The sequence below is a fragment of the Rhinatrema bivittatum genome, chromosome 15 (genome assembly GCF_901001135.1).
Source record: "Rhinatrema bivittatum chromosome 15, aRhiBiv1.1, whole genome shotgun sequence".
In the NCBI taxonomy this organism is placed as follows: domain Eukaryota; kingdom Metazoa; phylum Chordata; class Amphibia; order Gymnophiona; family Rhinatrematidae; genus Rhinatrema; species Rhinatrema bivittatum.
In genome coordinates, this window is record NC_042629.1 from 49,772,038 (window position 1) to 49,787,889 (window position 15,852).

The window sequence follows — 15,852 nt, forward strand, 5'->3', positions numbered from 1 at the left end:
GGTGCTAGCCTGTGTGAAGGGATTGTGTATGTGTGCGACAGAGCTTGTGTGAAGGGATTGTGTATGTGTGAGACAGAGCCTGTGTGAAGGGATTGTGTATGTGTGCGACAGAGCTTGTGTGAAGGGATTGTGTATGTGTGCGACAGAGCTTGTGTGAAGGGATTGTGTATGTGTGAGACAGAGCCTGTGTGAAGGGCTGCGTGAGAGAGAGACATAGGTAGCCTGTGTGAGAGAGAAAGGGAGCTTGTGTGGGTGTGCATGCAAGAGAGAGGGCCTTGTATGAGGGGATGTGTGTGTGCGAGAGAGTGAGGGAGCCTGTATGAGGGTGTGTGCATGTGGAAGAGACACTCTTACTGCAACTTTAAGTAATAACTTTTTTCTGTAATAATTTAAAAATGTAATTACTTAAAGACTCATATATTAAAGGACCAAAATCACCTCTATTTCTACATCAATTTTACAGCTGAAAAATTGCTGTAGAAATAGAGGTGATTTTGGTCCTTTAATATATGAGATTGCTCATTGACTGAACCCTCCAAAGAAAAAATTAGAGAATTTCTGTCATCTGTAATTACTTAAAGACTTTCATGTAAATTGTGATATTTTGACCAATATAAAGTTTGCAGAATTTTGCAGAATGTTCAGTTTTTGTGTGCAGAATTCCCCCAGGAGTATAAGTTGTAAAGCTGTAATGGATACTATGGTATGAAAATTCCTGGGCCCTGTGCTGTCGTGTGGGGGAGACCTGGGTTTGGTTCCTGGACACGACTGCTTGGGCCAGCATGGGCTGGGCGAGCCTGTAGAGCCAACGATGAAGGCACCCCCGGGGACAGTGTCCCATCGATTGCACCACGATGACACCTGCTGGTCAGGTTCAGGTCCCATGGGTACTGATTACGAAGGTTGCCGGGATAGATGACTCTTAGCCATAGAGCTGCTGCTGCTGCTGTGACCTGATTGTAGAGGAGATGGCATTTATAAGAAATGGGATGGAAGGGAATCCTGGAATACAAAGAATAGTTTAAGAAATTCTTTAAGCTTTTTGCTTGCATGTGTGGGAGCATTTTTTTCAGGACAGTCCTGCATAAATTTGAATTTCTGGTATCCCTATTGATTTCTTTAAGATAAAGCAAGTCCAGGCAGACAGCAGGCTAAAAGCAGGATTGAATCCAGCTGTCCTGAAAATCTAGAGTTGACAGCCATAGCCACATGTTACTCATGACATCACACACTGTGTAAACCAATCAGATGCCCTTGTCTGTGATGTATGGATTAGGTGCATGAAGAGACAGACGCGGGGAAGCTCTGGAGAGCTGCTGACAGGGTACCTTTCTGTCATTTTGCGTGTGAGCCATGAGTGCTCTGGAAGTGTTTCATGCCCGAAAGCTTCGTTTCCCCCCAAATACTCATTCCTTAATGTCTTGGCATTTTTTCATTCTGGGTCTGGTTCATGGCTCTCCATTTTGTTGTGCACAAAAGCAGTTTCCTGTTCATGGCCAGACAAGTGGGTTTTGTATCTCTACCAGCAGATGGAGGCAGAGAACAAAAACGTTGAGGCACTGCTACATAACCAAGAGTGCCACCTGCAGTCCCTCAGTATTTCTCTGCCTCCAGCAGATGGTAGAGGTACAAACCTGCAGTCTAACAAAAAAAAAAGGTCAGAGTTTGGACTGAGGCTCCCTGAGGTGTTAGGTACCTTTGTGGACCATCCCTCAGGTGGCGCTAGGCGACCGGGGGGTTGGTAACCCCTGTCTGTTTGTAGCCCATGGCTTCCAGAGGCCCTGATAGCCAGGAGATTGGCTCCCTTGTTGCCTCTGAGGTCTCCTCCCTCAAGCCGCCATCCCCAGACAGGGAAGCATTCCTGGTTGTTTTTTGTTGGTTTTTATTAAGTTTAAAGAAAAAAAAAAAGAAGAAGATTAGGTGAAGCCAGAAGCTTCAGTCGCGACAGTGGGGCGCTTTTGACAGAGGGGAGGCAGTTGGTGCCGGTAGCAGGGAGTGAGTTGGGAGCCTGCCTTCTCTTTCTACCGCCGGGGGATCCCGGGGTCTGGAGGAGGTTTCCTGTACGCTGTTCGGCGTGGCGTGGTCACACGGCTCGACTTGCTGTCTGCCGTGTGCGGCTATTCTTTCTGATCAGCGCGTGCCAGTTTAAATTATTCCCCATAGCTCTGCCGCTTGTGCCTTGTGGGGAATGGCGCCAAAACTACGCATGGCAGCATGTAGGACGTGCAGCCGCTGGTCTGTGAGGCTAAACGCACGCTCCCTCTGTACCGGCTGCCCGTCAGGGGGAGGGGGGAACCTCCGCGGGCGCAGCTGGTGAAAGGAGGGCCACTAGTTCATCGGGGGCTGCGGTTGCAGTCCCGGGAGGATCGAATTTGACAGTTAGGCCGACGGAGGATCGCAGTCAGAGGTCCGCGGCTGCCAGGGAGGCTGGGGATTCCCCCCCTCCTCTCTTGCCTGTGGATCAGTTGTCTACGGAGGATCAGGATAGAGGAAGGGAGTCTGATGGTAGTCTACCCAATCAGAGTGTCAAGGATCTGGAGAAAGGCAGAGGGTGTTCCTGACCGCAGGCAGAGGGTCGAAGTTGCAGGCGCAGGTGAAGCATCTCTTCCATCTTCCGGTGCCAAAGGTCTGGGATTATTTGCAGCAGAGCCTGGGTTCCATGGCTTCCACATTGTATTTGGTTCTGTGGGCCTTTGCTTACATGCAGCCTTTGCAGAAGGCACTGTTGTCCAGATGAAATCCGTTGTCAGAGGAGTATCGCCTACATTTACCTCTTCTGGCAGCATCCAGGTCCATTCTCTCGTGGTGGCTCTGCCTTCACAACTTGGAGAAGGGAGTGGATCTGTAGGCCCTGGATTGGGTGGTAGTGACCACAGACGCCAGCCTCAAGGGTTGGGGGGTGGTGTGTCAGGGGCGGTCTGCCCAAGGTCTTTGGTCATCAACGGAGGGGACCTGATCGATCAATTGCCTGAGGATGAGGGCGTTTTGCAGGGCCCTGGAGGCTTTTCTACCTTGGGTCAAGAGCTGGATGGTGAGAATCTTCTCGGACAATGCAAAAACGTGGCATACATCAGTCGTCAAGGAGGGACAAAGAGTCAAGGAATGGCTCTGGAGGCTCAGCAGTTATTTGTTTGGGCAGAGCTTCATCTCGAGGGAGTAGTGGCATTGCACATTGCAGGTATGGACAATGTGCAAGCGGATTTCCTCAGCAGACAACAGCTAGACCCAGGGGAATGGGAGTTATCCCCGGAAGCCTGGGATTGCCTATTTGCCAAATGGGGCATTCCCCTGTTGGATCTAATGGCAACGAGAGCCAATGTGAAGGTGACAAGATTCTTCAGTCTCAGAAGAAAAGTCGGGACAGAAGGGCTGGATGTTCTAATGTGCCCGTGGCTTAAGGGAGTTCTCCTGTACGTGTCTCCTCCTTGGCCACTCATCGGTCGAGTCTTGTGGCACATAGAGGCACATCCTGGGAAGGTGGGTCTGGTGGCGCCAGATCTGGTGTATCTCACAATAGACAGACCCCTCAGGTTGGCTCACGTGCCAGGGTGATTTCGGCAAGGCCCCATATTTTCAGATCAGGAGGATCGCATTTTGTCTCGTGGCTTGGCTTTTGAGAGGCGGCAGTTGCGCCTGAGGGGATATTCGGAGCCAGTCATTTCCACTTTGCTCCAGGCTAGAAGGCCTGCTACCTCTGTGGCGTATGGTCAGGGTCTGGAAGGCGTTGCGTCTTGGTGTCTATAGCAGCAACTCAACCTTCTAACTGTGGGTGTTCCTCACACTTTGGCCTTTTTGCAGCAGAGGTTGTGAGCTTATAGCTCCCTCCGTGTTCAGGTTTTGGCCTTGGGATGCCTTAGGGGCAGGTTGTGGGGGAGGTCTTTAGCCTCCCATCCGGATGTTGTGCAATTTCTGAAAGGAGTCGAGCATTTACGGCCTCCGGTAAGGAATTTATGTATGGATTGGAACCTCATCTTGGTGCTGCGAGTGCTCTGTGGGGCTCCTTTTGAGCTCTTAAAAGGAGCTTCGTTGAAGGCTGTTTTTCTGGTAGCCATATGTTTGGCCAGGCGGATTTCGGAGCTGCAGGCTCTCTTGCAGGGTATCCTTTTCTACGTATTGATAACGATAGGATAACATTGTGAACGGTTCCCCTCCATTTTACTGAAGGTGGTTTCCACTTTTCATTTGAATCAGACAATGGAACTTCCGGCTTTTCCAGAGTGGTCTAGGGAGTCTCCGCAGGAGAGTGAGCTTCATCTTTCGGATGTGTGCAGGACTCTGTTGCGTTATCTTAAGGTTACTAACAGTTTCCAGAAGTCGGATCACCTCTTTGTGTTGTTCGGGGGTGCAAAGAAAGAAGATAAAGCCTCAAAAGCCACAATCTCTCGTTGGTTGAAGGAGTCCCGACGCAGCCTTTTTGGCGAAACATGGTGTCCGTGTTGGGGGACGTTTTATTGTTTATAATGTAAACAATTGAAAACATAGGAGTTTCTTTGTTAATAAACTGTTTATAAGCACCTACAACTGAACGATTGATTTTCCTCAAGGGACTTTACTTTATACCATGCTCCTCTTCCTCTCATTATTGACTTTACCTCCAGGAACTTGTGCAAAGCTTTTTTAAATGCAGCTACATTAACAGCTTTCACCACATCCTCTGGCAACAAATTCCAGAGCTTAATTATGCATTGAGTAAAAAATAATTTCTCTTACTAGTTTTAAATGTAGCACCTAGTAACTTCATTTTGTGTCTCCTAGTCTTTGAGCTCTTTGAAAGAGTAAACAACTGATTAACGTTTACTCGTTCCACTCCACTCATTATTTTGTAGACCTCTCTCATATCCCCCCTCAGCCATCTCTTCTCCAAGCTGAAGAGTTCTAACCTCTTCAGCCTTTCCTCATAGGGGAATCGTTCCATCCCCTTTATCATTTTGGTCGCCCTTCTCTGTACCTTTTCTAATTCTGCTATATCATTTTTGAGATGTGGTGACCAGAACTGCACACAATATTCAAGATGAAGTCACACCATGGAGCGATACTAATCTACACTCATAAACCCAGCACTTGGGTACTTAAATCCTTTAATCACCCATCTTAGAGCTAATAATTGATTCAATTGTCAATCCTACATCTATGTTTGCTCCATTTGTATCCGTTGTTTTTTTGTTAACTAAAGATAACCCGTTCTGAGGCTGGCTTTACTGGATTAGCCAGATGATAACGCAAAATGTGAGGTACCACTAAACCACCTTGCTGCCTTTGCATTCAGAGTAGACTCCTATTCCAAATATAATCAAATAAGCATTCTCAAAAACCCTCCATTGAGAAGAGTCTGAAACCGAGAACATATTCTCCGAAGGATATTGATTTTAATACTGGCTATCTTTCTAAACCATGACATGTTACAGGCAGACCATTGTTTTTAAAACTTTTGTCAAATTTTCCATCAGGTCTAGATAGTTTGCCTCCTATAGCAACCTCCAGTCATTCATTAGTTTTACTCCTAAATAGTTGAAATAATTCTAAACCCACTTAAATGGGAAAGTTTGTTTTCAGTTGCTGTGCTGATGCTTCAGGGCCTCTGATTTCTCTGCGTTGGCCTTGAAGCCTGAGACGTTCCCATAGCTACTCAGTCTCTCTTTCATCAGCACTGGCAGAGATCGTAGGGTTTTGTGATAGTAAGCAAAACAATGGCAAAAAAAAAAAAAATCTTATAACTGGTTGTATCTACATTTGTTCCCTCTCTATATCTCAGGATTTTCTCAGCTAGGGGCTCCATGACCTGGACAAACTGTGGAGGGGACATCCCTAACCTAAGGAATCTCGACTAGGCCTCATTTATTTTTACACATGCTTCAGGAGCTGCGAAAGGATGAGAAATTCAGCTTCCAAAGCCTAGGCCCACTCCTACGTTTTGGTGTACTCTAGCTGATTCTATCAAGGGGCTTTTCCGCGTCCTACGGCCATAACTGCCGCTGCCGTCTTCCCTTGTAAGGTGGATGCTCTTCTGAATGTTAACCTGGTGCTTGCCTGCCCGCTGTAAGTCCCAGCCGCTCCAAGCGGATGACTGTTTTTTCTTACTCCATGCAGTCTTCGTGCAAGCCCTTTTGCTAGAGTCTGGGGGTGATTTTCAGAGTCCTTCACATGCAGAAAAGGGTTTGTTAGAAAATTGCCCAGGCTTCGTTCACATAAAACGATGTTCGGAACCCGATTTCATGCATATTTTGTTTTTGCGCGCCAAGAAAATAGGCATTCCCGGGGGGGGGGGGGGGGGGGGTGGCGGAGGCTGGAGTTGGGATGTAAGCGCACGTAGAACTGATTTGTGGCTCATTCAGGCCAGTTCCCCTCTTAAATTCAGACGTGCGGAGGGGAATTTTTAGAACAACCTGAGTTACTTAAGCTTTGTCAGAATGCACAAGTCGGCGGCACGTTGAGCGCCGTCCGGCTATCTGCATGAGCTGTTCTGGTGTTATCTGGGTGAAGCGGTACCCGTAACGTTGCCCTGGTGCATTTGGCAGCAGGGGGGTCCCGCTGAGCATCTGGATAAAGCTGTGCACATCAGTGTACCTGCTGGCTCTCTGACTATATCGATGTAGAGTTGATCTAAAACAAAAAATCTTTAGATAATAAGAATAATCTTCCTCTCAGCTCTGTGAGGTCCTTTTATCATTTTCCCTTTATTTATTTCTTGGCTTCCCCTCCAGTTTTATTTGATTTACAGGTTGATCTGCATTTTCTTGCTTTGTGGTTTTTGTTTTCATAGCACGGCTTGTCGGTCTCATCCTGGATCCCACCTCCCCTCCATTTAATTCAGAATATTCCAGAATGACTGTCTGCTTTCTCACCTCTTAATAAGCTTTCATTTAGCATCCAAAATCTTTTCTTGACGTTCTCACTGGGCCTTTTCGCTACCATCCAGCAGAGGGCATGATCTGACCAAATTGTCTTACTTCCATATATATTTTTAAAATGTAGCTCAAGGTGCGTTACATTCAGGTACTGTAGATGTGTATCCAGAGGGCTTATAATCTAAGGAGTCTGTTTACTAAGCCACAGTATTTTTCCCAGAGAGAAAAATATCTCAGGGTTCACTAAGCAATGGTACTTGGTACTGCAGTTCTGTAAATCCCGTGGGTATTTTTTTTTTTACCGCCGAGAAAAATATGTTGGTGAGGCGACCTGCACGGTGGCAGCCACAGAGTCTTAGGCTGCCATTTTATTAAAGGGCCCAAACAGACCATGCAAACCCCCCCCCCCCCCCTCCCTCCAGTCAAATACAAAATCTTATCCTTCCACCTTGTTTCAGACAGAAAAATCACCCCCTCCAGTCCCTCTGATCACCCCTCAGATCCTATCCCTGGTGGTCCAGTGGAGCTCAGAGCGCTCCCTAGTGTCCTATGGACAAAAGTGGATATTTGGCTGACTGCTGCCATTATTAAATGGGGCTGCTGGGTCCGGCACAGTAGGGGCTGCTGTGGGAGAGTTGGGTGGGATTTTTCTGTCTGAAAGGGGGTAGATTTTGGAAATGGGGGCAGGACCAGTCCAGACCTTGACATTTTTTTTTTTTTTTTTTTAAACTTTGGCCACCTTGAGGGGCAGCCAGGGGGGCTGATGGGACTAACAGTCTCAACTTGTCTTGGGGGGGGGTGAGGTTGCAGTGGCTGAGGGTTTTAACTTGTCTCCCTTAGGGGAGGGGGCTGGCAGAGTGTGGGCCACTCGACCCCCGGGAACATCGGGGGTGTGCATTAGATGCGTCTTTGGAGGCGTTGCGAGCTTTCCATAGAATAATGCGGCTTGTGGACTTCGCAGCAAGCCACGTTAGTTTGTTGGCAAGAAATCCAGTCGTTTGCGTATCTGCGTCGCCCTGGATTTCTCGGTGGGGGGGAGAGAGCATGCAGTATTTGCAATACTGCACTATCTCTGTGTTAAGTCCTAACACAGGTTAGGAAGTCACCCCCTACGTTTGTAGCTGAGGCAGTGGAGGGTGAAGTGATTTACCCAAGGTCACAAGGAGCAGCAGGTTCCTGGCTTCCCTGATTCTCCGCCCTCTGCTCTAAACACTGAGCTGCTCCTCCATTCTCTTTGCCTGAATGACATCTTCCAGTCACCAGTTTTAGGCTTACTGGCCACCTCGATGGCCTAGCTACTGCAGTGGCTCACTTTAGGTGCTGGATTTCCCCGTTGCTGGCCCTTCAGAGCTGCCTTAACGGAGCTTGCTGACTAGGCTGCCACCTCCTGGGGTGCGGTCACGTCCTCAGCAGCCCGTTCTGAATTTCCTCCCTTGTGGTCGCACTCGGCCGCTTTTAAAACGTGGTTCCAAGAACAGCGCTTTTGATGCGTTTTATGGTGGCGTTTAGCTTAGGTTCCCAGCAGTGGTTGACACGGCGTTGCCCTGAAACGTGCTGAAATCCACAGTGCTGTGAGCCATGGCTCCTGCAGATTTTGTCCATCTGAGGCCTGAACTGGGCCGTGCTGCTGACCGATTTTTCCTTTTTTTTTTGCATCCTGTGCAGTTTCCGGTGGGCTTCAAGGTCCTGCTGACCGGCACTCCCATTCAGAACAACTTGGAAGAGCTGTACTCGCTTCTTAGCTTTATTGAGCCCGACGTGTTCCCTAGAGAAGTGACGAACGAATTTGTTGACCATTACCAGGAGCTGGACGAGGACACCGAGCAAAGTCAGTAGTGCGCCGTGATGACTGTCGCATGTCGCCGTGAAGCAGTGATTCCCCTGGCTCTCGGGGGAGGGGGGGGGGCATCCAACATATTTGAAATCATTCCATGGCAGGGTTTGTGTGAAATGCCCTTATGATGCTTCACGAGACCCAGAATGTTTTTCGTTTGATTTTTTTTTTGTAAGTTGCCCCTGTGTAAAATCCCACTTGTAATGCGCTCATGACACCCGAGCAACCCCAGCTCTTATAGCTGGATCTGACCTTTAGTTCATGCTGCTCTGAGTCCGAGGGCGGGTAGCGTGCCAAGTTGCCCTGGGTTTTGTACTTCCAGCTTTTATCTCCGGTATCTGTGCACCTGTTTGATTGTGAAGCCAAGCCCCGTGTGTGTTCAGTTAACTCATATTCCACAGAGAGCCCAGCACGATCGCAGGGAGGGGAGGCTGTCCTTTGCTTGGGTTCAGCTCAGGTCACCTGCCGGTGCGCTGCTCGCTGCTTCAGGTACTCTGCCTGTGCCAGCTGGTCTTGCAGCAGAGCTGGCTGACCTCCAGAGGACCTTGTACCCTGCCCACTTGATTCCATCAGGTCATTGACTCAAAGCTGGGCTTCGGCTTAAAGTTGGCAGGAGCTTTTGTTTTACTTTTTTTCTTTTGAAAGGAGAAATGCCCATGGGTTATGTTGAATCCCCGCTCCCCTTATCAAATAAAATAAAACGTGAGGCAGTGGTCCGGTGAAGACAGAGTTAGGTACCCGTTAAGTCTGAAGGGCAATAAAAGGCAAAAGGCCTCCAAGAAAGGAAAGGAGTGAGGGAAAGCAGTTTGAAATTGCCTTAGTACATTCAATTCTGTGGTTCTGCTCGGTTCGGTTGCGATGTTTTGTTGGGTTTTTTTCCCCCCCCCCCCCACAGCTAAAGAGCTCCACAGTCTACTGCAGCCGTTTCTGCTGAGGAGGGTGAAATCCGAGGTGGCTGTCGACCTGCCAAAGAAGACGGAGGTGCTGGTGTATCACGGGATGTCAGCACTGCAGAAGAAATACTACAGAGCTATCCTGATGAAAGATCTCGGTAGCTGAATGGCACAGCCCGTCAGTTCTTTCCCACAGGGCAAAGGGTGGGGACTCTGTAACTCGCTTCTGAAATGGTGCTGACATGGGAGTGATGCAGAGATGAAACTGGAAAGAGTGGCTGCTTGGGACCTGTTGCTGAGGGGGAGGGATAGAAATTTGAGGGCTGGAGAGCGAGAAGAGTCAGAAATGGGGAAAGATCGAGAGAGCAAAAGGCAAGAAGAGATGTAGAGTTTTGGTCAAGGGGCTCCAGCAGTTTCCTCTTGCTCCTTGGAGCCTCTGGCTCAGTCAGAAGTGTTGCTGTGATCTGGCACTGTAAGGGAAGAGGAGTGGGTGTATAAGAACATAACAACATAAGAAGTTGCCATACTGGGTCAGACCAAGGGTCCATCAAGCCCAGCATCCTGGTTCCAACAGTGGCCAATCCAGGCCATAAGAACCTGGCAAGTATCCAAAAACTAAGTCTATCCCATGCTACTGATATCAGTAATACCAGTGGCTATTCCTCAAGTCAACCCGATCAATAGCAGTCAGTGGACCTCTCCAAGAATTTATCCAATCCTTTTTTAAACACAGCTATACTAACTGCACTAACCACATCTTCTGGCAACAAATTCCAGAGCTTTATTGTGTGTTGAGTGAAAAAGAACTTTCTCCGATTAGTTTTAAATGTGCTACTTGCTAACTTCATGGAGTACCCCCTTGTCTTTCTGTTATCTGAAAGAATAAATAACTGATTCACTTTTGCCCATTCAGACCTCTCAACCAGAACAAGAAAAAAATAATTGAAAACCCCTTCACGGTAGCATAGGGGCTTTATCAGAAAAGACAGATCCCAATTAAAGATTAAATTTACTACAACACGGCTACACAGGAGAATTGAAGTAAGATGTGGAATAGTTTTGCAATTTTGTATATTTCAGACGCCTTTGAGAATGACACAGGAAAGAAAGCCAGGCTCGTCAACGTGCTCGCTCAGCTCCGGAAGTGCGTGGCTCATCCATACTTGTTTGACGGTAGGACAGTGCGTACTTATGCAAAGACACCACCACTGTTTCTTAAAGAGGTTTACACGTACAACAGGGTATCAGCAAAGCATCCCATTGCGTTTTAAGTGATAGCTCCTCCTAACAGAAGCTCTTCCCTAGCAGAACGAGATCTGGGTGGGGATAAAGTTACTGCAGGATTCTCCTGGTTTGTAAAATGTGCTAACATCCTTCTTCCCAAGCACTCTGGTCATCCACCTCTGCTTCCTCCACGACCTGCAGAAGTGTTGGGAAGAAAGGAATGATTTTCCTGCTACTGTGGTTTCACTGTACCTTTTGAAGGGATCCTGGTGAAAGGGTTATATGCAGCCTTATTTGTAGGACTGTCGCCGCAGCCGTACCTGGTTGGGTTTGGGTTTTTTTTGGTCCTATATATCAATAACTCAAAAAATAAAAGGAACCCCTGTTACACTATTTAAACCATCTAAATCAATTATTTTAGTGAGATTTTCAGCCACATGAGCAAGCCTTAACAACGTGATCTGAACGGACAGAGCGCTTCTCGTGAAGATCTATTTCGAGACTCAGCGTCCGGATCAGAAGTATTTGTGCTCTACTGGTGATACTCACCCCTGAAGAAGCTACGCGCTTCGTAGCGAAACACCGGCCATTGTCGGGTTTGGAGTGATAACTGTTTAAATGGGGATAGACTACGTTTGATAGCACTTTCAAGCTTTCGCTGGATATAAAGACCTTGCCGCAAATGATTAAAAGACCCAATGGTTCTGTCCGTTCAGAACACGTTGTTAAAGCTTGCTGATGCAGCTTAAAATCTCATTAAAATAATTGATTTAGATGGTTTAAATAGTGTGACACGGGTTCCTTTTATTTTTGGTTTTTTTTTTTGTTTTTTTTACAGAATTTTACGGCTGGGGGGGGGGGGGGGGGAGAATGACCATGAGATCTCGCGATTGGTTTAAACCTTGTCCATGAGGTTAGCTGGATTGACGTTGCTTTTAAGCCAACTGGGGCTAGCCATCACTCTGAAGACTGCAGGGAAGGATTTCAGGGGGAGTCCCAGAATTGCAGCTATGCCCCTAGTGACAGACTGAACGCAGCTGAGCAGATGATCCTGAAGTCGCGCCATCTTTCAGCAGTGGCCATGCCAGGCCTCCTGCCGTCAGCAGTTTGTTTGCAGATCCCTGGCGGGGTCATGGCATGCTGGGGCATTCCGGGTGCTGACCACATGTAATAAGGGTAGGGGAAGTGCTAGTTTATGGTTTCGCAGCGTACCACTGGGAGCGTCCCATGCTTTCTCTGCCTTTCCCCTGGCCGTGTTTTATGACACAGATGCTTTAAGCTCATTCACCAAAAATGGAGGAGTGGGGAGAGGGATGGTGTGTCAGAAGCAGAGCTCTACTTGCTAACTATAACAGTTTATTAATCTTTGAGAGAAAGGGTCAAGGCCTTTTTTTTTTTTTAATTCTCAGCTTAAACTTGCGTGGTTTTGATTCTGCTCTGGGATGATACCGGGCCTGAAAAGGTGACAGAAGCAATTCCGCCACTTGGCAGCCAGTTTCTGAATTGTGCAGGCAACTTTTCTGGCTTCGTCTTTGTTTTGTGTGTTTTTGTTATGCTGTTTGGCAATTTGCCTAGACCAGGGATATGGTGTTTTAATTTAGCACTAAATAAATAAATAACCATGCCCGCCCCCGCTTCAGGGAAACAGAGCCATTAGGGTGGAGCCATTTCATGCTTACGAACCTAAGCACTGTGCAGCGTTATCAAAATATTGCTTTGCCAATTATTCTTCTAACGTGGACCTATATTTCTGTCACAGGTGTTGAACCAGAGCCCTTTCAAATTGGAGAGCATCTTGTAGAAGCCAGCGGGAAGGTTCACTTGTTAGATAAAATCTTAGCTTTCCTGCACACCGGGTATGTGATGCTCTGCTGTTTGATTGTTAAGGGGAATGGGTTTGTACCTGTGGGGTTATGTCTTCCTTCCCCCTCCCCCCCAGTATGGGAGGAGGGGGAAGCACCCAGTCCACAGCGGGACTGTCCCATGAAAGTACATGGCGGGAGAGCCCAGTCCCTGCTGAGCAAAACAAATTTTTGAAAGGAAACCTCTGCGGGGAATTTGTGTTTGCAAACGTTCCCACAAAGTACCGGTGCAACTGCAAGCTCCGTGCACAAACTGAAAATTATCCTTCCCCATGATAAATGTATAAAATCTTATCTACAGTGGCTTGCAAAGCAGAAACAATGTTCAGACCTACAAGTAGAAAATAACAATATAGTGTTGCCTTAAAACCAAAACCAAAAACCCAGGTCCATATTCAGAGGCATGTAACCATCTAACTCAGAAGTTAGCCAGCTAAATGAAATATTTGGGAACTTATCTGGCTAGAATTTAGCCAGTTAGGTTAAGGGCTTTTCTGGTGGCATAGCCCGGAGGAGTTCAACTGGCCAACTATGATATTCAGAGCTAGCCGGATGCCTTAGCCAGTTAAGTCTGATCGAGTCAAAGAGCTGTCCTAAAGTTAGCCGGCTATTCACTGTGCCTCCAAAGTTATCCGGATAAGTTTATCCGGATGACTTTGCTATCCAGACAGTGACTGAATATGGACCTCTGCATTTTTAAGCTTCCTAATGGTGAGCCCAGTACTCGTTGCCTGATAGCTTTGGATCCAGCTGGCCGGGAGTATGGTGTCCAGTGCTTTTCAATAGAAATTGTTGCACCTTTGTACATATTTGGGTGCCGATGCTGTGCCTGGGATCCTCAGATTCGTTTCACGGTTCCTAATGGAGTTTGGCTTCTGTCCGCATAGGGGCCATCGCGTTTTGCTGTTTAGCCAGATGACCCGCATGTTGGACGTCCTACAAGATTACATGGAGTACAGAGGTACCAATTTGCACTGGGTAGCCCGTTTGGCAGTTTCATTTTCTTTTTTAAGATTCTTTTTCTTGTTTTAAAATCATTTTATTAACGTTGAGGCAGAAACCCACAAACACCAGTGAAGTTTCCAGCACAGGCATACAGCTTTCCAACAGGCTCATCAACCGCTTCAATTTTCTTTCTCTCTCAATCCTTACCTGAAGAAAAACAAACCCTGATTCTCCCTCCACCTCCATCATTTATTTATTTATTTATTTTATTTTATTTATTTAAATTTCTTATATACCGGCATTCGCGATGGGAGTCGCATCATGCCGGTTTACAAATAACAAGATGTGACAACAGAATAAATACTTAATAACTTAAAAACATTAACATGTGATAGAAGAATAAGGTAGCAGTTACAATAAAACAGGGATAAAATGCAACTTGGAATGAAGAGAAGGCAAAAGAGAGATTAACACTGAGATAACAAAAGAATGACCAAGGTAAATAAAACCAAGGTAAATAAAACCTGCCTCATTACCCCTTCTCTTCCTTAACACAGCCTATGTAGAAAGTCCAAGCTATCAGCCACCTTCCCACACTGTTCCCACAGTCAGTTTAGGACGTGCCGTAATTTTAATCTCCCAAAAATTCAAAGATAGTGCTCCTGAATATTTATGAATTGCAGGTTCACCCCTGTGTTTAGCAGGCAGGATCTCCTTTTCTACCGTGCCACTCAATTCTGCATACAAATCACATAGACTGGGGAAAATATTCACAGGAAAGCAGAATGAAAGAGGCTGAAATGCGTTCCCCTTTATCGCTGCATTGCACCCATGCTCTTCTCCTCTTTCTGACTTAATTGTATTGTTACCCTATGGCAAATGAAAAGCTGCAGACGAGGCAGATAGTATGCTTTTGGCAATTTAATGGACATTTGAGTGTTCATTTAGAGAGAGCCTCTAGGAGGTCAATATCTGGTTAGCCGGGCAATGAGTGGGTCGGGGGCAGTAAGTTATCCAGCTAAGTGGCAATATTCAGCCTTAAGCAGATAAATTATCTGGTTAAGTTAGACCTCCTCAATAGCAGGGCTAAACTTTGACAGATATGACTTATTTATTATTTTTATATACCGACATTCGATCTCAATTGAGATATCACACCGGTTTACATTCAGGTACTGTAGGTATTTCTCTAAGTTTTTGTACCTGAGGCAATGTAGGGTAAAGTGACTTGCCCAAGGTCACAAGGAGCGACAGCAGGACTCGAACCTTGGACTCCTGGTTCACAGTCCACTGCTCTAACCACTAGGCTATTCCTCCTCCCCTTATCCACTTATCCATCTAAGTAGCGATTTATGTGGGGATATTCAGCAGCACAGCTATGCTGCTGAATATCCCATCTGTCCGGCTAACTTAGATAACCAGCCAGCTTTTAAATATTGACCCCCCCCCCTAGGAATCTAAAATCCTGTGATTAATCATAAGGAGGTGCACTATTTTTCTGTATTAAGTGGATTTTGTTTTGTATAAGGTTATAGTTACGAGCGGCTAGACGGCTCTGTCAGAGGAGAGGAAAGACACTTGGCTATCAAGAGTTTTAGTCATCAGCCCATCTTTGTTTTTCTTCTGAGCACAAAGGCAGGTGAGAGCCGCTATCTCTTGGTGGATCTGGGAGGATGGGGAAGAGAATATGTTATGTTATGCTGTAAACTTTCTGGCTTGGTTGAAGGGCGGGATCAGATTCTGTTTCTTCTGAGTGTTTTTTCATCTTTAAAGAGTTGATGGTAGCCTCCGTAGTATTTGCAGTAATTCAGGGGTTCATGGTAAAAAGTGATCCCCTTACCTCTGTCAACTAAAAAGAAAACAATGACTGAATTTACTCTAATGTTATTTTTATAATTGTTCATACAGCTTCTCTGTACATAAGAACATAAAGGTGTGCCATGCTGAGTTAGACCAAAGGTGCATTTGAGCCCAGAAACCCATCTGACTCACCTTGGTAGTACCCAGCGTAGATCCATTCCCTTTCATTCACTCCCAGCTCCCGACAGTAAGCGGCGGTGTTCCCCAACACTGTCAGGCCAATACTTGTTAATGGGCCTGTCCTCCAGAAATTTGGCATCATCCTTTTTTAAACCCGGCTATGCTACTGGCCTTCACCACATCCTCTGGCACCAAATTCCACAGCAAAATTCTCAGATCCCTGGCAGCAGCCGTGCTTTTTAAATCTCTTTATCCTTAATATAAGAGAG

The 15,852-nt window shown here is 46.7% G+C and overlaps 1 protein-coding gene across 3 annotated transcripts in view; it reads left to right on the forward strand.

The window, feature by feature from the left end:
* CHD1L (chromodomain helicase DNA binding protein 1 like) overlaps positions 1 to 15,852 on the forward strand; it is a 79,566-nt gene that overhangs the window by 21,104 nt on the left and 42,610 nt on the right. For 2 of the 3 annotated variants that reach the window (XR_003852798.1, XM_029578148.1), the window contains exons 7-12: positions 8,511 to 8,673; positions 9,575 to 9,730; positions 10,653 to 10,745; positions 12,556 to 12,652; positions 13,546 to 13,619; positions 15,132 to 15,242. Coding sequence is in view for 2 of the 3 variants with exons in the window: in XM_029578148.1 (XP_029434008.1) it covers positions 8,511 to 8,673; positions 9,575 to 9,730; positions 10,653 to 10,745; positions 12,556 to 12,652; positions 13,546 to 13,619; positions 15,132 to 15,242 (694 nt within the window). In the remaining variant the exon portion in view is untranslated. The remainder of the gene's footprint in view (positions 1 to 8,510; positions 8,674 to 9,574; positions 9,731 to 10,652; positions 10,746 to 12,555; positions 12,653 to 13,545; positions 13,620 to 15,131; positions 15,243 to 15,852) is intronic. The other variant, XM_029578149.1, reaches the window with a different exon arrangement.